General features: G+C 37.6%; 1 protein-coding gene across 1 annotated transcript in view; it reads left to right on the forward strand.

Annotated features, from left to right (window-relative positions):
- The window catches only part of MMP20 (matrix metallopeptidase 20), a 47,727-nt gene extending 29,407 nt beyond the window's left edge, over positions 1-18,320 (forward strand). The window contains 4 exon segments of the mRNA XM_017850096.1: positions 1,146-1,282; positions 2,315-2,471; positions 16,565-16,668; positions 18,220-18,320. Of these exon segments, the coding sequence (XP_017705585.1) occupies positions 1,146-1,282; positions 2,315-2,471; positions 16,565-16,668; positions 18,220-18,320 (499 nt within the window).
- Positions 18,321-27,302: the final 8,982 nt, after the last annotated feature.

The following is a 27,302-nucleotide window of genomic DNA, read 5'->3' on the forward strand; positions in this document are numbered from 1 at the left end:
TTCCCAGTCCCCAAATAATCCTATGCATTAATTCTGGGTTCCTAAGAAGCCAAGTAAGTTATTCATGTTTTATCAAAATGATTTTCATCTTCAAACTATAAAATAGAGCACATTTACATTGTCAGTTTCAATCTAGTACCCTCACAGGTATACTGCCACAATTTTATGACTATAATATTGGGTAAATGGATAGATGAATTGCTAAACCTTAAATTAATATGTGTGTACTAGATTTTCTGTTAACTAGATAACAGGTTCATGGATGCAAACACTTCCAGAAGACAATTATGTAGGCAACACCGTAATTTATGATTATTAATGTTTTTGCTATTTTTACAGGGTCTAATCAGCATGACTCGACCACAGACTTCTGGTTCATGTACATACTATCCATAATGTCCACCTTCTGGATCATAGTTACCTTTGTAAGATTTTAACTTTTAAAAGATCAGAAAAGGAAAGAGAAATTTGTATCAGGTGATATTTGGAATGGGGGGGATGCATAGCTTAAATGTGTAAATAATTGATACTATTACTTCGCTATATTCTTTCATTATTTTGAACATCCTTAAATAAATGAAGGAGAGGGGATCACAGAAATGCTAAGGCAATGAAAAGTGAGTAGAAACTGTTTACCAAGGTCCAAAAGTTGTGTTTTCCTTATAAACAAGGCAAGAGTGGGCTGAACACGGTCATTCATGTCTGTAATCCCAGCACTTTGGGAGGCCGAGGCAGGTGGGTCACTTGAGGTCAGGAGTTTGAGACCAGCCTGGCCAACATGGTGAAGTGAAACCCTGTCTCTACTAAAAGTACAAAAATTAGCGAGGCATGGTGGCACACAGCTGTAGCCCCAGCTATTCGGGAAGCTAAGGCAGGAGAATCGCTTGAACTGGAGAGGTGGATGTTGCAGTGAGCCAAGGTTGCAGTGAGCCAAGATCATACCACTGCACTCCAGCCTGGGCCACACAGAGAGACTCCATCCCAAAAAACAAGAAAAGAAAAAGAAAAAAAACAAGGCAAGGTGAGGGCAAAGGGCATTTAGCAAGTGGCCTCTGAGTACATTTCAGTCCAAGTGTAATTTTATGTGTAAATCAATCACTGATCTTGATTTTTTTTTTTTTTTTTTTTTTTGATACGTCCCATAGGATTTTCTGGAGACGGCAGGTTCACTTGCGGACAGGAATTCGGCCCAGCACTATTACCAGCTCCTTCCCCCAGCTCATGTCCAATGTGGATGCAGCTTACGAAGTGGCTGAGAGGGGCACTGCTTACTTCTTCAAAGGTACCCTCCAGATCTCTCAATGAAAGAAATGGCAGGGCTACAGTGCCCCCTCCATTTGGCATATCTAGCCCTGCCAGCATTTTCCAGTCATCATGGAGCACATTTCAGTTGCTCTTTGTCCTCAGGTTGGGTATGAAATGCCACCTACTTTTGTTATACCCGACATTTTGTAACAATGAAAGTGATGGCAGTGGCCATTAAGCTTCTCGGAACCACGCCTGTTAGGCTAGTAAGGCACTGTGTTAGGTGATAGCGCCCAGGGAGCTAAAAACCTGGTCCCTGCCACACAGGACCTCTGCTCAGAATGACAGTGTATACTCTACTGGGACACTTTAATAAACAAAAGCCAACGTGGAACTCAGTGGGAGGTAAACAATACCCTTCCTTCTACGCTGTGGTCAGAAGCAGCCAGGAGACGAGGACACCTTTGACTTCAGGAGGTGGACACACATACCAATCTCTGGCTCTAGCCCTTTACTATTTGAGTGACTTTGCAATGTTATCTAATGGCTCTGAGCTCCAATTCTTCCTCTGCAAAGTGATTATGGCAATACAAACCTTGAAGATGTGGTGTGACAATGGCTAGTCAATGGAAGCTATCCAGTAGGTGATAACTAGCAGTTTCAGCTTATATGTTCTTGATACGGAGAGATAAGGTTAGCAAGCAAGTGCCAATTTAAGTAAAAATCATGGCATTTGCATGTCACTTGCCCATTCTCTCTCGTAGATCTCTGAAGGTGAAATGAGATTATAAATGAAGGATATCTTGAAAGACATAACATGTTAAATGTAAAACACAATTGTATCAATGTTATTGCTTTCTTAAGGCATAACTAGGGAATTTTGCCTCCAGGGAAGTTTGAAGTCTTTTACTGAACTGAATAGTTAGAAGCTTATATCTCCTGTTGGGTTATAGCCATGGCAAGTATCCCATAAACTAACGCCATTTATGAGCCTTCATAGAAATCTTTATGAGAGAAGTGCATCAATGTGTGATGCAGAGTTTTCATAAACTTTAATTTCTGTTTTCAGGTCCCCACTACTGGATAACAAGAGGATTCCAAATGCAAGGTCCTCCTCGAACTATTTATGACTTTGGATTTCCAAGGCACGTGCAGCAAATAGATGCTGCTGTCTACCTCAGGGAGCCACAGAAGACCCTTTTCTTTGTGGGAGATGAATACTACAGGTATGCCTTTTTTCCTTTTGACTGTCTATATGTATTCAATGAGAAGGATTAAAACAACAACAACAAAAAAACACAAAACCCTTCCATGAGAGAGTGCAAGGCAAGTTTGCAATAGGCCCGTTGACTCTTTTCAGCCACTGGGGTGCCAATTACAGATGGTTGACTGTCTTCAAGATATGGAATCATCCAAATAATGAGTGACACCTTCATTCAACAATCCCATTGTTTGATCCCTAGGACATGACACATCCTGATCTTTCAATGCACTCATTAACTGGACACCTAGTGGCCTAAAAGAGTAGATGCAGCATCACCGAATCCCTAACTACCCTCTGAGAATGCCTGACTTTGCTATTATGTGAGCATAAAATGCATTCCACAATACTCCATGATTTGGGGCAAAATGAAGATGGTCCTGACCGTGGGTCTCTTTGAAGTATAGTTCTGCTGGAAGGAAAAGGCCTTATTTCTTAGTCCTTTTATCCAGCCTAGAATATGAGGATCCTTCTTATCCAAAGGAAACCATATAATTTCAACTCCTGTCCTCAGGGGCTTTGTATGAGCAAATCTGAATCAGGTGTCATCTGTCATGCAATCACTGCACATGGGGTTACACCTTATCTTAGCTACTGAGCTTCTATCCTTAGTTGACTCATCTTGAGGAACGAGTGGAGCTCCTTCAAAGATCACCCCTGCCTCTGCACACCTTCCCTCTGTTCCCAGTTTTCTCTTTTTGTCTGTTTACCTGAACATCCGAAGAGAAAAGCAAAAGCAGATTCTAAGCAGGTGACAATGCTAGACACCTTAGGCTTATGAAAGGGTCTTGAAGAAAACAGGAGAGCACCCAACTTTGCTCCCAGAACTTTCATTTTATTTCCTATCACATATTTGAAATAACCATTTTTGTGACATAAAAGAAATTTTAAAACAGATATTTGTCATCTTATTCTGATTCATATTTTCTTCCCCAATTTGGAGTTGAGAAAATAATATAAGTGAGGCATACATATATTTCATAAGAAAGCAAATTTCTTGTATAAAGAAAGAATTGCAAACAAATATGGACTCTGCTGACTCTTCTGGGCCACTGAGAGCCATGGAAGCATTGTTCAGTGTCATGTGGTGTCATGAGCTGTCACTTCCAGACCAGTGTTTAAACCACTAGGCCAGCTATTTTTCTCTCAGACCTTCCTTTTTAAAACATGATGACAAGAATTCACTTATTGAGGCCCTAATATCTGCAGGACAGAATATTATTCTCTAAAGTCTTTCTTTAAGATAAGGTGGCTGTAGTCACAGAGGAGATATACAGGAAGATAGGTATTGAGAAATCCAATTCCCCTGGTGAATTTTCAGAGAATAAAATCAAGAGAAGCATGTGTAAGCATGTGTGTTGGAGTATGAGGGCGTTTATGTTAGGATTATTCAGTTAACGTTTTAAAGGGTATTCACAGTGTGATTCTCAATGGGCGAATTAACCACTCTCCCATTGTCTCTCTTGCCCATTTATCACCTGATCTTTGGTCTAATTTACCACCCACCAGCACCTACAGTAAAGCATATACCTTCAGTCAGGCTGGATTGAAGCTTAACAGCTAAGTTAAGAGATGTGGGCAGAGGTTCAAAATTCTCTGTAAGTTTTAGGATGGGGAGGTCAAGGCTCTCTGATTTTAGTGATGCTCATTGCCCCCAGAGAAAATCATACTGTACCTTTCCAACTGGCCCTCTGAGTATCTACTAAGGAAAAGTCTTTCATAATCTAGATAAATAGATTCACCAAAAAGTTGGTCTACAGCATTAACCAAAATGTTAACAAGCTCATTTTTCTGGTTAAGAAAGGAAACCATGGTAGGCACTTCTAACCTTCCCAGGTTAGGGAGAGTGTTAAGTGATACAATGCATGCAGACACAGACACCTAGCAGTGTCTGCACAAAGTAGGTGCTCAAAAAGAGTTATTCTTCAGCAGCAGTAGGAACTTATATGGTAATGAACAAATAATTTCTTAACAACTTGTGATGCTTAGCAAATTGCTTAAACCTCAATATTTCTCTGAGCAGCGATTCAGTCAAAAATCTCATCAAAGGGAATATCCTTTTTAAATACTGAAGGCCCCAAACATTGGACTGAAATTGGTGCTTTTGGCAAAACATAGACACTCCCATCAGCAATGGGAGTCTTCTACTTTACACACTCCAACACACACACTGGTGTATGCACCAAGCAGTAAGACAACCCTGATCTATAGCTCAAAAGTGTAGAGAAAGCTATCATACTGGCCCTATTCATAAATACCCCTGAATTATGCACAGTGTGCTTTACAGGGCCTCATATGTGTGACATCTTATTGTCATGTGAAGTCCTCTATTGGTTTGAAATTTAATTTAGCCATTAGTATCAGAAACCCCAAAATAATTGTGGCTTAAACACAGGAGGGTTTGTTTTTCTCATATATGTAAAAAGTCTGACAGTTTGGTATGGCTGACTCGTGATCACCAGGGACCCGAGTTCCCTTAAACATTTTGCTCTGCTATTCTTAACACATACTTCCATTCTCATGGTTGCCTCATGACTCGTGGTTGCCAGGGGAGCTTTAGTCATTACGTCCCTACTGTAGAAGGATGCAACTGCAAAGAAAGGACAAAGGAGACAAATGAAGTTTTGTAGGTAAGCACATGGCCACACCCAAAAATATGGAAGGTCCCAAGCCTCAAGTTATGGAATAAGAATTTCACTACATTGACATCCACTGAAAGTGTGTTAGGTCTTATTCATCTTAGACATTTATCAGGTTCTTCCTTGCCCCTCATGCTAGTTCACTCTGTGACAGAGGAATGTGCCAAGGGAAGAAAAGTCTCTGGAAATTCTCCAAGAACTCTCCGAGTTTGGACCCAGTTTTAGTGAATGAAATGCCACGAGGAAATGACCGAGGAACTTCCTCCACAGAGGATTGAAGGTTGGCTTGGGGCCAGGTTGGATTAGACTCTAAAAGGGAGAACCCATGTCTCTGTGTGGTAGTTACTTACAGGGGAGCAGCACACAGAGGACCACAATGCCAAATCCAAATAGGAGGCTCTACTATGTTGATGCCATTACATGCTACATCAGCAAATGACATATTGATTAAACTTTGCCAGCTAGAGCCACTTCCCCTTACTTTTATTCCTTCCTTTTCTCTTTCTAGCAGGCCCTAATGGTTCCATCAGTTTTTCATTTTTTACATTATTTCCACTTCCTATGGCTAATTTCTTCTTTTAGATGTTCCCCCTTGCCTACCAGTAGCAGAGCAGTGGCTACATCAAGGGATTTCTGGGGGAAGGGGGTGTCACCACCTCCATAATTCAAGATAGTCAATGATTTCTGAATGTTATGCAAAGTGACTTGCAAATCTGCGGGTCCTACCCCTTTTCAATCATATTGCCCCTCTACCCTGAATCACTCTTTCTATACAGTCAGACTCAGGACATCATTGCTGCAAAGTAGAATATGTCTTCCACATTCTCTCCTTCCTGAATGCCTCAGAAATACTAGAAATAGATGTTTTATTTGAGGATTTTATAGACACCATAAATAAATAAATAATAAGTAACAAAAAGAAGATGAAATAGGGTTCAAAAATCTTGTTTCTTCATGTTTTAAATTTTAAAAAATTTATGACTAAATTACCACATTCAACCTACATTTATTAGATGTATAATGTGTCAGCCTGTGTGCTAGTGACATTCAAGAGAAGGTGTAGAGTTTGCCGGTTAAGAATGGGCAGAAGTAAAAGAGTCCTAGTGTTCACCTTAACTCTACCAACAATCATCTGGCAATTTGGACCACCTTTCTGTCTTAGTTTCATCATCTGCAAAATAGGGATAGAAATACTATACATTTCCTAGAATTACGGCATTGAAAGATAAAAATATGAAATGCCTGTCACATAATAAGCATTCAGTTCATGTTGGGTGAACAGGTCTTACAGTTGAGGGTAAATATATAGATAAATAACTAACAGAAATCCCAGTGCCAAAAGTGCCCTGATTCAAGACTTCAAGGAGATCAGCGGGTCAAAACAAAGAGGATATGGCCAACTTAGCAAAATTATCAGGAAATAATTCTTAGAGGAAGTGATGGCTGAGCTCCATTTTGAGAGTTGTGTAGGAGTTTCCCAGACAGAGGCTGAGGTGCAGGTGGGTGGCTTCCAGGCAGAGAAAGCGGTTAAAGCAAAGGCACTGATGCACAAAATAGCATGTGAGCATGGGGAAAACCTCGAGCAGTTCAGTATGACTAGAATATAGACTAAAATCAAAACGGTGGCCCAAGGAAACCAGGGGACAGATCAGGTAGGGTCAATGCCTTTCTAGGGAGATCAGTGTTTATTCTGCAGAGAAGAGGGACATGTTAAATATCTTTGACAAGGGAGAAACTCAGTAAGATTCATGTTATAAAAATAACACTCTGCCAGCAATGTGACTGATTTAGAGGGAAATGAGACTTGAAACCAGAAAAACTAGTTAGGCCAAAAGGCAGTGGAAAGCATACTCAAAGTTCTCAAAGAAAAAACTCAACCAAGAATCTTACATCCACCAGAGTTATCTTTCAAAAATGAAGGAGAAATGAAGGCATTCCCAGAGAAACAAAAACTGAGAGAATTTGTTACTTGCAGATTGCCTAACCAGAGATACTAAAGAAAGTTCTTTAGGCTGAAAGCAAGTGAGCCTAGATAGCAATTCAAGCCCCCACAAATATCCAGAGAGCATCAGTAAGTGTAATTATGTAAAAGACAGCATAAATGCACATTTCTTCTTCTTTATTCTCTTAATTTAAAAATGGAAAATCAATTATATTAAACAATATGCATATTATTGCATAATTGTATTATTAAGGCTATAACATGTAGAAAGAAATATATTTATCAATAACATGAAGGAAGTAGGTGGGAGCAAAACTGTATTTGACTTAAAAAAAAATGACACTAGATGGTAACTAAATTTCACAGGAACGAAAGAACAGAACCAAAAATGGCAAATAAGACAATTAATGTAACAAAAGTTGCAAATATATACATCCTCTCTTTTCTCAGCTTCTTTAGAAGACATTAAATTATATAAAATAATAATTATAACAATTAATTTGGGGCTTCAGATGTATATCGATATAATACATATAACAATAATAACACAGAAGGAAGGGGAGAGAAATAGAGTTATATAGGAGTAATGATTCTATATCTCACTGGAATTAATTTAGTATAAGTCTTAAGATTTTTGTAAGTTAAGATGTATATGGCAAGCCCTACATCAATCACTAAGGAAATCACTTACGAAAATATAGTTAAACAATTATAAAAGAAATTAAAATGTTACATTAGAAAATTTTTACTAATGCAAAAGAAAACAGTGAGGATGCATAGAGGAACCAAAAAGACATGAGTTATATAGAAAACAAAAAGTAAAATGGCAAGCATAAATCCAACTTTATCAATGACTTTAAATGTGAATAGATTAAACAATCTAATCAAATGGCAAAGACTGCCAGATTGGATTGTAAAAAACAAGAGCGAACTATATGCTGTCTACAGGAGATACATTTTAGGTTCAAAGATACAAATAGATTGAAAGTAAAAGAATGGAAAAAATATGTCATGCAAATAGCAACTATAAGAAAGCTTGAATGACTATACTATTATCAGGCAAAACAGACTTTGAAATAAAAAATGCTACTAGCAATAAAGAAGGACATTTTATAATGACAAAAAATCAATATACCATGAAGACATAATTATAAACATATGTGCATCTAACACAGGGCCCTAAAAATGTATGAAGCAGTAATTGACAGAAATGAAGGGATAACTCAATAATGAAACAATAATAAAGATTTCAATACCCCACTTTCAATAATGGATAGGACAACTAGAGAGATCAACAAAGAATAAAAGACTTGAACAATGCTATAAACCAACTAAACCTAACATGTATCTATAGAATGCTATACCCAAAAAGAGCAGAATACACATTCTTTTCAAGTGAACATGGAACATTCCCCAGAATAGACTATATGTTAGGCCACCACACAAGTCTCAACAAATTTAAAACAACTTAAGTCATACAAGTATCTCGTCTGATCACAATAGAATAAAGCCAGAAATCAGTACTAGAAAGAAAACTAGAAAACTGACAAATATGTGGAAATTAAACAACACACTATTAAACAACCAATAAGTCAAAGAAGAAATCACAAGGGAAATTAGAAAGTACTTAGAAATAAATGAAAATTAAAATACAACATACCAGAACTTATGGGATGCAGTGAAAGCAGAACTCAGAGAAAAATTTATAGCTATAAATGCCTATATTTAAAAAGGAGAAAAATCTCAAATCAATAACTTCACCTTCCACTTTGAGGCAATGGAAAATCAAGAACATATTAAACCTAAAGCAAGAAGAAAGAAGGAAATATAAACATTATAATGCAAATAAATAAAATAGATGATAAATAAACAATTTGAGAAAACCAACAAAATTAAAGGTTGGTTCTTTGAGAAAATAAACAAAAGTGACAAACTTTCTACTAGATTGACCAAATAAAAAAGAAAAAAAAATTATTTTTTTGAGGCAGAGTCTTGCTCTTCCCCCTGGGGCTGGAGTGCAGTGGGGCGATCTCGGCTCACTCACTGCAAGCTGCACCTCCTGGGTTCACACCATTCTCCTGTCTAAGCCTCCCGAGTAGCTGAGACTACAGGCACCCACCCCCTTGCCTGGCTAATTTTTTTTGTATTTTTTAGTAGAGACGGGGTTTCACTGTGTTAGCCAGAATCGTCTCAATCTCCTGACCTTGTGATCCGCACGCCTCAGCCTCCCACAGTGCTGGGATTACAGGCGTGAGCCACCGCGCCCGGCCAAAAGAAAAAATTTAAATTACTAAAATCAGAAATAAAAGAGGAGACATTACTACCCACCTTACAGAAATAAAAAGGGTCATAAAGGAATACTGTGAACGATTGTATACCAATAAATTAGGTAACTTAAATGAAATGGACAAATTCCTAAGAAGATACAATCTAGTGAAACCGAGTCAAAAAGAAATATACAGTCTGAATATACCTACAATAAGAAAAGAGATTAAAGTAGTAATCAAAACTATCCACAGAGAAAAGCCCAGGCCCAGAAGCATTCACTGGTAAATTCTACCAATACATTTAAAGAAGAATTAATATCATTTTTTTACAAACTCCTCCAAACCTTAGAAGAGAACAGAATTAGTACCAGTTTTTCACAGACTTTTCCAAAACATAGAAAAGAAGAAAACACTACCTAACTCACTGAAGTCAGCATTATCCTTATACCAAAACCAGACAGAAACATCACAAGAAAATAAAGCTTCAGACCAATATCTATTATAAATATGGCTACAAAATCCTCCAAAACACTAACAAACTAAATCCAGCAATATATAAAAAGAATTATACACCAAGACCAAGTGGGATTTGTCACAGGAATTCCAGATTGGTTTAATATCCAAAAATCAATTAATGTAATGTACCATATCAATAGAATAAAAACAAAAATCATATAATCATCTCAATAGATGCAGTAAAAGCATTTGGCAAAATTCAACATTATTTCATAATAAAAAATATTCAAAAACCTAGGAATAAAAAAATCCCTTCTCAAATCAGTAAAGAGCATCTATGAAAACCCATAGCTGATGGCATAGTCAGTGGTGAAAGACTGGATGCATTTCTCCTAAAATCAAAACAAGACAAAACTTCTGCTCTCATCTCTCCATTCACATTGTACTGGAGGACCTAAACAAGAGAATTAAACAAGAATAAATGAAATAAAAATTATCCGGATAGGAAAGAAAGTAAAACTATTTCTTTTGCATATGGTATTATCTTTTAAATAGAAAACCCTAGAGAATACTCTAAAAAAACTTTTAGAAATAATAAATGAGTTCAGAAAGGCTGAAAGGAATGAGTTCAATGTTTTAATCAATTGCGTTTTTATACACCTCAACAAACAATTTGAAAATGAAATTAAGAAAGCAATTCTGCCTGGAATAGCATCAAAAAGAGTCAAATACTTAGAAATAAATTTAACAAAAGAAATGGAAAATTTTGTTTTGTAGTCTGAAAACTACAAAACATTGTTGAAAGAAATTAAGCAAGATCTAAAGGGAGTGATACCTCATGTTCATGAATCAGGATATTTTTAAGATGATAGTAGTCCCCAAATTGATCTGTATCAATCAACACAATCTCTATCAGAATACCACTAGTTTCTTTGTAGAAATTGATAAGTTTTTCTTGAAACTCAAAACTCACGGGCCTAGAATAGACAAAATATCTTTAAAAAGAACAAAGTTGGAGGATTCGTACTTCCCAATTTCAAAAATTACTGCAAAGAAACAGTAACTAAGGCTGTGATATTAGCATAAGGATAGCCGTATATGTTAGTGGAATAAAATTTAGAGTTCAGAAATAAATCCATGTATCTATGGGCAGCTGATTTTTGACAAATATATAAAGTCATTCAATGGAGAAAAATGGTATCTTCAACAAATGGTCCTGGAAGGAGTAGATAGCCACATGCAAAAGAATGGACTTAGACCCCTACCTCACAACATATACAAAAATTAACTCAAAATTGATCAAATTCCTTAAATATAAGAGCTAATATGACATAACTCTTAAAGGAAAATATAAAGATAAATCTCCATGAGCTTGGATTTAGCAATGAATGCTCAGATACAACACCAAAAGCATAAGCAAAAAGAAAAAATGGACAAGTTGGGCTTACTCAAAATTAAAAACTTCTCTACTTCACAGCACACTATCAACAAAGTAAAAAGACAAACCAGGGAATGGAAAGAAACGTTTGTAAGTCATGTATCTGATAAAGAACTTGTGTCTAGAATATATAAAGGACTATTCAATTAATAACAAAAATAACTCAGTTAAAATATGGGCAAAAGATCTAAATAGACATTTCTCCAACAAAGATATACAAATGGCCAGTAAGCACATGAAAAGATGCTCAACATCAATAGTCATGAGAAAAATGCAAATGAAACCCACAGTGAAATACTTCTTCACACCTACTAGAATGCATTGTCAAAAAGTCAGATAATAATAAGTGTTGGTGAGAATATGGAGAAATCAGAACCCTCATATATTGGTAGCAGAAATGCAAATTAGTATAGTCACTTTGGAAAGCAGTCTCCTTCTCCTCAAAAAGTAGAAATTAGAATTATCATTTGACCCAGAATTCCACTTTCTCTTGAGGATATACCCAAGAGAAGCAAAAACGTAAGTCCACATAATAGTTGTATACAAATGTTCATAGCAGCATTATTCATAATAGAGAAATGCTGGAAACAACCCAAATCTCCATCAAGTGTTGAACAGATCTATGAAATGTGATAAATTCATACAATGGAGTATTATTTGCCCACAAAAATGAATGAAGTGCTGGTAAACGGTACAACATGGATGAATCTTGAGAGCATTATACTAAATGAAAGACGTCAGTCATGAAAATCTGCATATTATATAAAATGTCCATAATAGGCAAGTTTAAACAGACAGAAAGTAGATAGTGATTGTCTAGGTGTGGTTGAGATAGAGGGATGGGGGTGTGGGATATGGGGACTTATAGTGAAAAGGTATAAGGTTTTTGTAGGGGCGGGTGATGGCAACATTCTAAAATTGATTGTGTTGATGGTAGCACAATTCTGTGACTATAGTCATACATCACTTGCTTAACAGTGGGGCTGTGATCTGAGGAATGTGTCATTAGGTGATTTGGTCAATCAGCGAACATCATAGACTGTACTTACACAAACCTAGATGGTATTGCTTACTACCCACTTAGGCCATATGGTATACTCTATTGCTCCTATAGCTCCTACAGACCTATTCAGCATGATACTGTACTGAATACTGTAGGCAATTGTAATACAATGGTAAGTATTTGTGTATCTAAACATAGAAATGGTATAGTAAAAATACAGTGTTATAATCTTATGGGACCCCTATCATGTACATGGTCTGTCATTTCCTGAAATGTCAATATATGGCAAATGACTGTGCACTAAAAAAACTACTGAATTGTTTAAATAAAAGTGAGAACTATTGCAAGAATTCTGCCAAAGATGATGAGTTTGGGAGTTGGGGTAGATTTGATTGTTCTTCAAATGGTAGAAAACATAGGTCTGGGTGACTGACTAGTTGGGGGTAATTTCCTTAACAAATGGGTTTTCAATTTTGGCATTTATCAAGACAGTAAACTTAAGAAATGAAGCAGATTTAGGGGAACAAGAAGCAGTTTCATTTTGTACATATGGAGTTTGACATGCTGGTGAGAAATGAGAAGAAAATATCAAAAGAGATTTGGACATACAGATCTTGAACTCTAGAACACTCAGGCTGGAAAGATAAGCTTGAAATTCATCATGTAATCAGGTGGTGATTGAGGCCATGTGAGGATATAAGCCTGCCCAGGAAGATGGAGTACAAGGGCAGCACGTGATGTTTGTTACAGAAAACACAGAATATATGAAAGGGAAAGAAATTCTTCAATGGCCAACACCTGCAACATCTTTTGATCCTCATTTAATGATTTTCTTCTATTTTTTTCCTGGCAGTTTTCCCCATTTCTAAGTAACTACGTATGCAATCTTGTGTCCTGACATTCTTCTACTTAATATTGTAGGATACATATTTTTCTATGTTGTTACAAATTATTTGTCCCAGAATCTCCTCACAATCATTTTCCTCATGGGGTCCTGTTTCCTGACTCTCATCTGGGATTGTACATGGCAGCTTCCTCCTCTCCTGCCTTCTCTTCGTTCCAGATCACTCTCCTACCTGCCCTTCTCTAGTATAGATCACAAAGGCCACTTCATTCATGAAAGTCATGTATGTCTGGCTGAAATCATTAACTTCAAAATGGAATTTCAGATTTCTATTTCACTGTCCCTCCTGACCCCTTGACATATGACTGAAATCAGCACAATCAAAACACCAAAAATACCTAACAAATCTAAGTTCTAAGCATACAGATGAGGTTAAACAAAAATGCAGGCACTTTATCAAAACAGACTCTGAGTCCTTAGAATACAAATGTGGAGAGTAAGACAACATATTTAAAAAACTACATCACATATCTGTTGTAGGCAATGATTTATTTAATATATATTAAATGTAAATACTTTGAATCAATATTAAATGATGTAACAAATGCCCACAAAGGAAATAAACATAATTCAGATCACTATTTCTAGTTTGGTATTTAGGTTTCACAAATAAGACCTCAGTGATGAGAGGATATATGCAATGATTTTAGCAGATACTCAAGATATAGTTGATTCTCAATAAAAATTGTATTTATTTCCTTAATATTGAAATTCAGTTACTATTTCTTGATGACTGGCTCACTATGTGCCAGGAATCATGCTGAGCATTTTCTCATATTCTCTCATTGTCCCATCTACCTTTGCAACAATCTTGAGAAGTAGGTATTTCTTTTATTTCCATTGAACATTGTGTCTCTGAGAGGTTACATGATTCACTCAAGATCATGCAGCTACAGTGGTCCATCTGAAGCTGCATTTCGTGTCCTCTGAATCCAAATTCAGTGGGCCTTCCCAACCATCACATATGTTCATTCTTCAATTCTCTTCATCATTTATTTGTTGTTAGTCAAAATGCCCATGATCTTCATCCTATCATGTAATCTCCTTTCTGTTACTCTCTCAGCAAAATCCTCACCACACCAGCAGACCTACTTCATCTTAATCCCCTCTCTGACTTGCTTCTCCAGACTGCCTCCCACATTTTTTAGCCCTCCTTTTTCACCCCTTCTCAACCTTGCCTACCACCGCAAATATTACCTTGTAAAGTAAGTTTAAAGATTAAACTCCTTAATGACTTAGGATCCCAGATCAAACCACAAAGTTCACTCAACCTTATATTGACAAGTCAGAGTTCATTGTTCTTGGGGCCAAAATAAACAATAAAGTCGGCTGGCTTGGGCCTGCTCTTGGTGCTACACGTGCCACGTGTGTGTGTGTGTGGTGTGTGTGCGTGTGTGTGTGTGTAAATTGTCTCTTACCCTCATGACCACTGTTTTCCAGATGAGAAAAACCAGGGTTCAGAGCTCAAAGTACGTTCTCCTGATCACGGAGTCAGCAGGTAACAGAGTCAGAAATTCAAACCCAGTACCATCAGACTGTACATGTTGAGCTCTTTGGACTATAACAGGAAGCCTTAAATATCTGTCCAGAAACAAAGGGCTAGATCATCACAAAGTTCTCACCAGTTCACAGCTAAATAAGAACTGCACAATATTATAAATCAAGGAGCTGCAGTCTATGTCACCATAAAAACAGATTATTGGTGAAAACCATCTTTTATTCTGAGTTTATGTCCTTTCTGCCTTTTGGTGTTAACGTTTCTTTTCTTTGTGAAAGGATTATGAAAACAGGTGGTAATCAAGGTAATCAAGGTTAAATGGTAATGTTCTCACTTAGTGAAATGAAAAGTAGGTAACCTTGTGTTTGTTATGCAGGCCACTGCATAATGTCTACACATAAGGTCCACATGAAATATTAATTGTTATAGTTAATATGGATAATATGCTGGGACAGTTAGCTTCCACCCCTAGCTCCAGACATTCTGTAGAGCAGCTCAGACTTGCACTTAGTTTCAGCCTGAGTATGTCTTTTTCAATGTTTGCCTCGGGCTCAACATCACTAGAGAGTTGTCCCTGGCCTGTGTAGTCATAGCCACACAAAAGGCACATTTCAAGAGACGGTGGGTGGGATCTGCTGCCACAGGAAATTTCTCAGTAGCCCAGGCACTGGGAGAAATTGTCTGACCTTTTGGTGGGAAAGGAGTGGGGTGTCCACCTGGGAGTGTCCCCATTTGGAACTCTGTGCTAATGAGGAAGGGACTTTCTCAAACTTTAAATGAAGTCTGATTCTCATACAAGTCATGCTGACTTACACGGTCACAGTCTTTTTTTAACAATGAGTAATTTAGATCACAAAGAGATGTATTAATCAATCTTCAGAGTTATCATTGAACGCTGGTTGCTGATCCAGAAAAAGAAATCAGGTCTACTATTCAGTCAGTCATATAAGCTTTCCACGAAACAAAAGCAATGAAATTCAAGTAAATTGGTTTAAAAGGCAGAAGTTCAATTATTACATATTTACTTGGTTCTTATTTACTTATTGTTCACACATTTGTTTATTTGTTCAATGTGCATTATTTGTTCAACCCTTTCTGCATGGATACATAGCATAAGTTCATGAATAAAAGCCCCTATGAAAGGCTTTCAATTGTTTGATGAACCAAGGAATTGATAGAGAACTAATTACAACAATAAATAAGGCAATAAAAAATATAGAGAGTTCCTTTCAAATGGCAAGGTTTTTTTGAGTTAACAGAACATGTTGCTATAATATGTAGAATGAAGAATTCTAAACAATGTATGTGGAAATTTTTTGGAGACTGCTTTAAGCAAGTGACTTCCAAACTTGTGGTACCAGAATCTCAGGGACATGTGAGCATAGTGATAAAGGTCTATAATCTCTTTTAGGTATTTTAAGAGCCCAATTTAAACAACAACAAGGGCCAGGACCAGTGGTTTATTCCTGTAATCCCAGCACTTTGGGAGGCTGACGTGGGAGGATTGCTTGAGACCAGGAGTTTGAGACCCGCCTGGGCAGCATGGCAAGACCTTGTCTCTATAAAAAATAAAAATTATCCAGGGTGTGGTGGTACATGCCTGTATTCCCAGTTACTCAGGAGGCTGAGACAGGAGGATCACTTGAGCTTGGAAAGTCAAGGCAGTGGTGAGCCATGATGGCACCACTGCGCTTCAGTCTGGGCAACAGAGTGAGACCGCATCTCAAAAGAAACAAAAACACAACAAAGAAAAAATAAATAAACAACAACATAAGTGCATGTGTATGCGTATTTGACAGAGAGAGAAACCTAAATAAGTTATAAGTGTGCATATGCCTGATCAGTATAGTGTCATTTACAACCAGTAAAAACCTCTTAGTAATATTATTTATGAAACAATACTTTTTCTAGCTACGATGAACGGAAAAGGAAAATGGAAAAAGACTATCCAAAGAATATTGAAGAAGAATTTTCAGGAGTAAATGGCCAAATCGATGCTGCTGTAGAATTAAATGGTGAGTGTTTCCACTGAAAGCTTTCTTCATGAAAACTATCATAAGAAGTCTGGGCTCTGCTTTAACACAACAGAAAGTGGATTTCCAAGTGGGAGTCATTGATTCTTATATTTGGTCTTAGGTCCTTTCATAAATTTATCTAAACAGATTATCCACTAGAAAGAGTAACTATAAAAGTTCTGGTATTGTAGTTCTCTTTTTCCTAATGGAAAGTGTGTGTGTGTGTGTGTGTGTATGTGTGTGTGTTTTGAGACGGAGTCTCGCTCTGTGGCCAGGCTGGAGTGCATTGGCGCAGTCTCTGCTCACTGCAACCTCTGCCTCCCAGGTTAAAGCGATTCTTCTGCCTCAACCTCCCAAGTAGCTGGGACTACAGGTGCACATCATCACTTCCAGCTAATTTTTGTATTTTTAGTAGATGGGGTTTCACCATGTTGACCACCTAACGGAAAGTTTTTAAAGTATAGCTTCAATCGATTCGTCAGCTAGATCATAAAGTCTACCTGGGTCAAGATTACCTTTTCTATCTTTAAAGTACACATAGTCTTGGCCGGGGGCAGTGGCTCACACCTGTAATCCCAGCACTTTGGGAGGGTGAGGTGGCAGGATCGATTCAGCCCAGGAATTCAAGACCAGCCTGAGCAATATGGCAAAACTCTGTCTCTACGAAAAAGTTAGCTGGGAATAATGGCACACACCTGTAGTCCCAGCTACTCAGGATGCTGAGATGGGAGGATTACTTGAGCTCAGGAGGTCGAGGCTGCAGTGAACTGTGATTGTACTGCTGAACTCTAGCCTGGGCAACAGAGTGATACCCTGTTTCAAAAAAATATATATATATTCTCAAGCTTCTCAGTGCTTTTTCCCACTCCATCATCCAATTCCTGCAATTTAACACATAGCTAGGAAAGTTGAATAGAACTTTGTCAAATAAATTTAATTGAATCTTCTGAATCAGTCAGCACACTCTTCCTGAAAAAACAGCACAGGGCTGGACACTGTTCAGAAGTGCAAAGACGATTCCAGACGTGGCCTCTGCTCTCACAGAATGGTTCACCCAACACAGATGAAATGACTGGAAAACAGACCATCTATAATTTAGTATTGAGTCATGTAGTAGACCTCACAATAATTGCAAGAGCTGATCTGAGAATTAAAAGATCAGAATCGGCAGCAGTCATTGGAAATTTTATAGTGAGACTTCAGATGGGTTTTGAAGATTGGCCAGAGGCTTAACTAGGCAAAGAGAAGGGGAGGGGCTTCCTGGAGGAGAACAGCCAGAGCAGAAGCACAGCACATAACTGAGCATAACACATTGGATGACCCCAACGAGAAGGCCTTACCCTAGCTGGAAGAAGGAGAAAGCTCAGAAATGACTGAGAAGTTGAGGAGTCAGGTTCTAGGGCATGAAGACAGAAGACAAGCTAACTGCCATCTGACAAATTCACAATTCCTCTTTGGTGACACCTTAAGAAAGTGACAATGACAAATCCTTCCATTTATATATGTGCTGGTCATCTTCAGTAATCACAATTTCAACTTTGTCTCTTTTAGGCTACATTTACTTCTTTTCAGGACCAAAAACATACAAGTATGACACAGAGAAGGAAGATGTGGTTAGTGTGGTGAAATCTAGTTCCTGGATTGGTTGCTAAATAGAAAAGCCTAGTCTTCCCAAGCAATGAGGACGACTGCAAGCAGCTTCTAACTGGATCTTAAGGACTAAAGCAGAATGTAGGATAGGGATTCTTCCCATGGCCTTCAAATCAAATTAGAATTCATTGAGAATAATAATACCTCCAAATTTTTTCATAGTTGTATAATCAGAATCCACATTAAAAAGTTTCTATATGGACACCTCTATACAAAATCCAAATCAACACAACGCCCTCTGCAGTTAGATACCATTATTTTTTTCTTACCTAATATACTGAAGCAAATTAATCAGTTTGATTTTTATTTCCAGAAGGAAGACTAGTGGTGGATCCCATGACATATATTGTAATTCTTTTCACAGGAAATGTCATTACCATATGAATTATAATTATTTGCAAGCAATGGCTTTTGTGGCTATCATTTGGCCATCATTTGTTATAATAAATTTCCCAATTTTTACTTAAAAGACATCACAACAAAATATTGCATAAGAGATGTTTCTTGTGTGTTTAACTTTGTGTCTACTCACTGGTCTCTGATGTAGGCTTAGGTGGATAAACCTATTCAAACAAATTTTCGTAGTAGGCAAGAGATGGGCACTTTGCAACTGGAAAAATTTTTAACAAAAGCTAATAAAATGTTTTAATAGAACAGTTCCTCTTTTCTTTTTTCTGTTAATATTTACTAGCTTCTGTAATACTTTATTTGGCCACCCACACATCCTGTGTACCTATAGAAAAATTAAACCATAAGATAGCATCATAAGTACACAGACCCAGAAAAAGATAACAGTAACTCATTCTACTTCCTGCTTGCTGAAAACAGCCTCAGTGACCCAGCTAAGTGAGTGTCTTTTGAATAGTCTTCCATTCAGGGAAGTTCATCTTTTGTTTTAGTTTTCTTACTTCAAGTTAAACCTTTTTCCGCTACCTAGTGATCAGTATAGTTAAAACTATGGCTCTGTCATTCTTATAATTTTGCTTTAATCTTACTCTCTAGAATGTAAAGATTCTAAAATATTTTAGTGGTTCTAAAATTGAATGATAAAATACTTCTAATACTTCATAGACCTCCTGATACATCTACAGTGTTTAACAGATGCTACTATTGTTACCATCATTTATTAAATTTGTTTCATACAGTCACTTAAAAGACCTAATATTAAGAAGGGTTGGGGTAGTTACTCAAGATTATTCTACATTTTCCATTTGGTTTCTGTTACTGAAAGTGGCCACTTACAGTCCACCAGATGTTGAATATTTGTTGAAGACAAGGTCTGGCATCCTTGCCTTCTAATGTCAAGGTGCTTCTATAGAGGAGAAAAGTCACTTTTGCAAAAACTGCTAAGAAGGACTTCTTACTGTCAATGAGCAAGGAGGAAAACAGGCTGGCAATTTCTTAAAATGTTTAACATAGACTTACCCTATGACACAACAGCAATTTCACTCCTAAGTGTATACCTATGAGAAATTAAAACATGTCTACACAAAAAACTTGCACATAAATGTTCATAGCATCATCATTTATAATAGCCAAAGAGTAGAAAAATGTCCATTGAGTAATGAATGAATACATAAAATGTGGCAAATTCAGACAATAGAATGTTATTTGACAATAAACAGAAATGAAGTCCTAACACGTACTATAACATGGATGAAGCTTGAAAACATCATGCTAAATGAAAGAAGCCAGACAGAAAAGTTCACATATTGTATGATTCTATTTGTATGAAATGTTCATAATAAAAAAATCTATGGAGACAAAAAGCAGACCAGTGCTTGTCAGTAATTGGGAGAGGGGCTTATAAGGAGTGACTACGAATGGGTATGAGGTTCTTTTTTTCGGAATAATGAAAATCTTCTAAAACTGACGATGATGATGGTTGTACAACTCTGTGAATATATTCAAAGCCATTAAACTGTACACTTTACATGAGTGAATTATATGTTATGTTAACTATATCTCAATAAAGCTGCTACATTAAAAAAAAAACAAAACAAAACAAGATCAAAGTAGTGTGGTGATCCATGGAGGTCATGCATCTAGCAACTGTGTCAGGGACCACATGACAATGAAGCACCAGCCTGAGGACATTCAGTGCTGCACGAACCAGCCAGATGTCCTCCTCATGTCCAGCACTAGCCCAGGACTGTGCATATAGAAGACACTTCGCTAGTCAACGAATTCACTGAAAGCAATAAAGCATATGCTCTCAGGTCTGGCTCATGGATTCAGACTCCAGATCTTCCATTTTCAACTATGTGATGTTGACCAAATTCCCTCATCCTCATTCTCTGTCTCAATGTCTTCCCTTCTAAAAATGGAATAATGGCAGTTTTTATCTTCTAAGGATATTTAGAGGCTTAAATATATGAGTCAAAATATGCAAAGTAGTCCCTGGCACTCTACAGGGGCTCTATAATTGTTGTTTTTGAAGTCATTAGAGTTCATTTTGTTTTATGATATTTTGGAGAATGTGTATATATCCCGTGAGATAGCTAAAAATCTGATGAGCTATAATATCACAAGAATTAATAATCAATGACCTGAAATTTTTATCTTCCAAATGTCAAATTAAATCAAATAATTAAAAAATACTATGTTTATCCCCCGTCTCCAAAAAATAATTCTTATAAATCATTATTTTTTGTTGAGTTAAAGAACTCTTGGCTCTTAGGCCAGGCATAGTGGCTCACACCTGTAGTCCTAATACTTTGGGAGGCTAAGGTGGATGGATCACTTGAGCTCAGGAGTTTGAGACCAGCCTGAGCAAGATGGTGAGACCCCGTCTCTACTAAAAACACAGAAAATTATCTTGGCACAGTGGCACATGCCAGTAGTCCCAGCTACTTGGGAGCCTGAAGTGGGAAGACCACTTGAGCCCAGGGGTCAGAGGTTGCAGTGAGCTGAGATTGTGCCACCGCACCTGCCTGGGTGACAGAGCAAGACCCTGTCTCAAAAAGAAAACTCTTAGCTCTCAGATATAAAATTATTATGTATTTTGGAAAGATACAGTCTCTCTAAAGCACAAGAAGGGGTGATTGTGTCATAACATAGAGCACTTATCGTCATATGATACAAGAGCTTTGAGCAGAAATAATTTATAATGTATACTACTCATTTGGCTTCCGAGTAACTGAGTGCAAACATGACTCATTGAATAACAGTTTTGGACAAAGTGTGGTTGAAGTACTGCCTTGAGGATCACGAGGTAGCAAAACAGAGTTCACTTCCTGATGAATTCTGTGCATTATCCTATTAACCTCAGTGATGACTCTTTGTGGGCAGAGACCTTTGAAAGCACTAGACAGGCTACTAAGGATGAATGGATTCACCTCGGTGGGGAGCTTTCCTAACAGCTCCATATTAAATTTTCTCTGGTATAAACCAAGTCCTCTTCCACTTAGCCTAGTCCGAAATGAAAGACCTAAGTTTGTCTTTTGGGTCTTCTGTTTCTTTTCAAATGTTTATTGGGAAACATCTTAGATGTCCATTTCACAAAGCAAATGGCAAACAAACTACAGTTTTTCTTTCAGAATTCTGCGTGTAATATTTTTAAATGGTCACAGGGTCTTCAGGGAGCTTTGATTTATATGTTATCCAGATGTTTTTCTTTATTCCTGTTAGTTTTCTTCTACAGACAATGATATTGAAGGCTTTTTGTGAATATTCATAGCTAAAATTACCCAATGAAGTGCCATTTGAGAGGAAATGCATACTGCTGGCCAATAGGTTGGTGTTTTAGACTACCATAATGGAGCTGAGAAGAGTCCAGGCCAAAAGATCGTCAGCATTTCTCCCCAGTAGGTCTGGGTAAAATGTAGAAACAGCATCTTCTGATCATCTGTCATCTGCCAAGCCTCCTGTCTTTGGTCTCATTCCAATCCCTAAGTGACTTGTCAACACAACCAGTTTAAAAGGCATCCTGTTATACTCAAAATGTCATAATTTCGGCTTTGCTCCCAACACCCAGACCCTTGGAATTGAACCAGAAGCAGAATTGTGAAGCTTGCTGGTAAATAAATTACAATGGGAAATTAGTGAATGCCTTCGGGATCCAAAAGAGGACTCTTTTTGTTTTTAATGCAACATCTCTCCATTTTAATGACTTCTCCATTAGTCTTAACATTCTTTCCTTTAATCTAATGTATCCTTCCACATGTTTGGAGATGAAAGTAAACTTTTGTTGCACGATGCAGCATGTTGTTCTGACAAGAGTTTGAGGAGAGATGAGAAGAGAAAAGCGTGAGAGGGAGTTAATGAGAAAAACATTGCAAAACATCAGTTAAGAAATGTAACACTTAAGTCCATCTCAGATCATTTGCAGTGGAAAAAAAGAATATCTGTATAAATAGTTAGCAATTTGTTTATTCTTGGAAAGTCCCAGGCCTGTAATGCAGTGATAAACAATGTGAGTTTTTTAGTTTGGTTTTAAATGTATTTACAGCTGCCTCTATAGAGGATGGATGTCAAAAGTCCCATTACAGCACATTCCACTTGAATTGCAGACTGTTCGATGATTGTAGCATGTCACTTTGCCAGATTTTAAAAGTATTTCCATATATGAATCAGCAATTTCTGTGAGTAATTTCATCAGTGGTTTCTTTTGAAACGCTTAATCTCTAAAATTAGCTCATCTTTACAAACAATCAATTCAGCATTTTTGAAGGATCTAGCTACCCCACCATCTCTACCCTTAATATTCACTCTCAATTCACTGGAAAATACTTACTAAGCACCTACTTTGTGCTGGCACCAACCTATGCTCAACTGCTTTCTTGCATAAATTCTGCCCTCAAGGAGCTTACATTCTATTAAAGACACACAATATTCAAATGAATAGAGATCTATAATGAAAGATAGTTGAAAGTGTTTTGAAAAAATAAGTAAAGCAGGGCAAGTAATAAAGAATGTTGGAGTGCCATGTTATAAAAATTTATTTGGGAAAAGGACATACTGGGTCCAGGGTATTCATGCAGAATGACTGAAGGGAGGGAGGAAACTGTTGAAGTCTCTAGAGGTTTCAGGTAGACGAAGCAATAAGCGCAAGACCTTGAGGTAGGTAGGAAGGATTTGCACCTGTTTGAGGCACACCAGGAAGGCCAGTGTGGCTGGAGACAGTGAGGGAGAAGGAAAGTAGAAACAGATGGGAACAGAGAAGCAGCTAACCAAGCTATAGAAAACTTTTGGGTCCCTGTGATAAGAAGAGTTTTCAGCAGGTTCATAACATGATCTGACTGCTGAGTAGCAAACAGATTATAAAAGCACATGAGTGGATTCAGGGACACTAGACAGTGCCATTTTCCAGGGTAGAAATGATGGTGGCACTGACCAAAGAAGTAGCAGTGAAAATGCTAAGATTGTCAGATTGAGGAATATTTTCCAGGTAAAGCCAACACTATTTGTATCCAAAGTGTATGCAGAATGTAATAAAAAGAGAAGGATCCACAATGACTCCAGCGTTTTTGGCCTAAACAAGTGAAAGAGTAGTGGTAAAATGAGAAAGACCAAAGGAAGAGCAGGTTTATGGGGGCTGGAGATCAAGAGTGCAATTTTGAATTCACGGAGTTTGAGATGCCTATTAGACATCCAAGGGGAAATGTCCATATATAAAAAGCTTAAGTAGGTAGATAGATATAAAAAGCTTGGGTTCAAGGAAGAGTTTAAGACCTAAGATAGAAATTTAGGAGTTAAGCCTTAAATTGCTATCTACATTCCTTTTGATTTCCTCCACATACTACGTGGAATTTAGGGCAACATAAATTATTAAAATATAAGAAGGCAGATGAAAAATGATCTCAAGTTTTTTTGAATTATCGTCCAGTGTTAGTAAGTGCATTCTTTCCCACCTCAAGAACATAGTTTAGTTTTCAACAAAAGTTCACACTTTTTTTGAAGTTTTTGTTTTTTGGTCTTCATTTTTCTATTTCTTGTTTCTAAAATCAAAGAAGAAATCAGAAAAGAAAATATAAAATCTTAAAGATTGTTCTGAATGAAAGTTATTGAAAATCTTAAGGATTGTTCTTCAGGAACTAACAAGATCCTATGCTAATAAGTATTACTTATTAATACAGTAATAAGTAGACTAAGAACTTATTTATACTTTAATAAGTAGCCTAGGAACTTACTAAGAAGGATAAAAGTGTTTTTGAGATTCAAAAACATCTGTTTTATTCTTACAGTAAAAGCAACTCTGTTTATCATCTCACCACATCTCACAGAGAAAGTGAGTAGCAAGGTCCCTTAATAAAGTTTTCAAATAAGGCAGTTTTTTAAATTAATTTTTAATTAACTTCTAATTTAATTGCATTGTAGTNAAAGAAAATATAAAATCTTAAAGATTGTTCTGAATGAAAGTTATTGAAAATCTTAAGGATTGTTCTTCAGGAACTAACAAGATCCTATGCTAATAAGTATTACTTATTAATACAGTAATAAGTAGACTAAGAACTTATTTATACTTTAATAAGTAGCCTAGGAACTTACTAAGAAGGATAAAAGTGTTTTGAGATTCAAAACATCTGTTTTATTCTTACAGTAAAAGCAACTCTGTTTATCATCTCACCACATCTCACAGAGAAAGTGAGTAGCAAGGTCCCTTAATAAAGTTTTCAAATAAGGCAGTTTTTTAAATTAATTTTAATTAACTTCTAATTTAATTGCATTGTAGTTTGAGAATGTGGTCTGAATGATACAAGTTTTTTACATTTGTTGAGACTTACCTAAATTTGTCTTTTGACTTACTACATGATCAAATTTTTGTAAATGCTGTGTGTTCAGATATAGGTTTTCAGTAAGTGAATTTTCTTTTGCACAGCTTGTTCTCCTCAAATGTCTCACTAATTTCCCCTGTGAGCTCACATTTTCATGGGATCATCAGTTTCCCCAGCTAGGAGAGGTGTGAAGTCCTGTGTCCTTTTTGTTCCCTACTTGATGAGTGTAGAGGTTGGGATGGGATTGAAGCACCTCTGGGCAGCATTCTTGGTAATGAGGTCTGGACTCAACCCCTGTCATTCTCATTCACTCTTATCAGTAAATCCTCCTCTCAGGGACCCCTCAGAAATTCAGTCTTAGGCTTTGAGTATTTATGGGGGTTGCTACTACGTCTATACTGGCCTCCCCAGCCATGAGGAACTGTGGGTCAATTAAACTTCTTTCCTTTATAAGTTACCCAGTCTTTAGCCTGGGGAGGAGTAAAGGAAGGGATCTCTCAGGAGCTGGTGAGGCTGACTACACACCTTGTTAAAGGCATCCCATCTCTGCTGACATCCAACATCAATTCTGCATTAATTTATTCAAAAATATTTATTGAATCCCTATTTGACCCCCTGGGTTATATTAGGAAACAAAACAAAATCCCTTGCCTTTGTACAACTTCCAATGTACAAGGAGAAGACAGACAATAAGCAGTAGACATAATAAGTGATCAAATTATACAGCATGTTAGAAAATAAGGTTTATAGAAAAAATAATAACTGTAGGGAAGTGCCCAGACATTTGGGAATCATGAGCTGGGGAGGTAGCTTGTAATTTTAAGTAGATCAGCCAGGAAAGGCCTCACTAAGAAGGTATAAAAATGGCATCTTAATGAGAAAGAAAATCCATTTTCTTTTCTGGGTGGCTTTGTGTTCCCATCCAAATCTCATCTCAAAGTGTAATCCCCATGTGGTGAGGGAGGGACCTGGTGGGAGGTGATTGAATCATGGGGGTGGTTACCTCCATGCTGTTCTCATGATAGTGAGTGAGTTCTCATGAGATCTGATGGTTTTATAAGTGTTTGGCAGTTCCTCCTTCTTTTGCTCTTTCTCTCTTTTTCCTGCCACCTTGCAAAGAGGTGCCTGCTTCCCCTTCACCTCCCACCATAATTTTAAGTTTCCTGAAGCCTCCCCAGCCATGAGGATCTGTCAGTCAATTAAACTTCTTTCCTTTGTAAGTTACCCAGTCTCTGGTATTTCTTTATAGCAGAGTAAAAATGGACTAATACAGCAAATTGTTACTGGTAGAGTGTGGTACTGCTATAAAGATATCCGAAAATTTGCAAGTGACTTTGGAACTGGGTAACAAGCAGAGAATGGAACAGTTTGGAGGGCTCAGAAGAAGAAAGGGAGAAGTGTGAAAGTTTAGAACTTCCTAGAGACTTGCTGAATGGTTTTGACCAAAATGCTGATAGTGATATGGACAATGAAGTCCAGGCTGAGATGGTCTCAGATGGAGATGAGGAACTTATCAGGAGTTGGAGTAAAGGTTACTCTTGGGATGCTTTAGCAAAAAGACTGGTAGCATTTTGTCCCCACCCTAGAGATCAGTGAACTTTGAACTTGAGAGAGATTATCTGAAACTAGAACTTATATTTAAAGGGGGAGCAGAGCACAAAAGTTTGGAAAATTTGCAGCCTCATCATGCAGTAGAAAAGAAAAACCCATTTTCTGGGAAGAAATACAAGCTGGCTGCAGAAATTTGCATAAGTAACAAGGAGCTGAAAGTTAACAGTCAAGATAATGGGAAAAATGTCTCCAGGGCATGTCAGAGATCATCACAGCAGCCCCTCCCATCACAGGCCTGGAGACCTAGGAGGCGAAAATGGTTTCATAAGCCAGGCCCAGGGCCCTCACTGCTGCTTTGTGCAGCCTCCAGACTTGGTGCCCTGCATCCCAGCCATTTCAGCTCCAGCCATGGCTGGAGGAGCCAAGGTACAGCTCAGGTTGTTGCTTCAGAGGGTGCAAGCCCCAAGCCTTGGTGGCTTCCATGTGGTGTTGGGCCTGCAGGTGCACAGAAGTCAAGAATTGAGGTTTGAGAACCTTCACCTAGATTTCAGAGGATGTATGGAAATGTCTGGATGTCCAGACAGAAGTTTTCTGCAGGGGTGGAGCCCTCATGGAGAACCTCTGTTATGGCAATGTGGGAGGAAAATGTGAGGTTGGAGCCCCAACACAGAGTCCTCAATGGGGCACTGCCTAGTGGAGCTGTGAGAACAGGGCCAC

This window comes from Rhinopithecus bieti, unplaced genomic scaffold (assembly GCF_001698545.2).
Source record: "Rhinopithecus bieti isolate Rb0 unplaced genomic scaffold, ASM169854v2 scaffold_33302, whole genome shotgun sequence".
Taxonomy (NCBI): domain Eukaryota; kingdom Metazoa; phylum Chordata; class Mammalia; order Primates; family Cercopithecidae; genus Rhinopithecus; species Rhinopithecus bieti.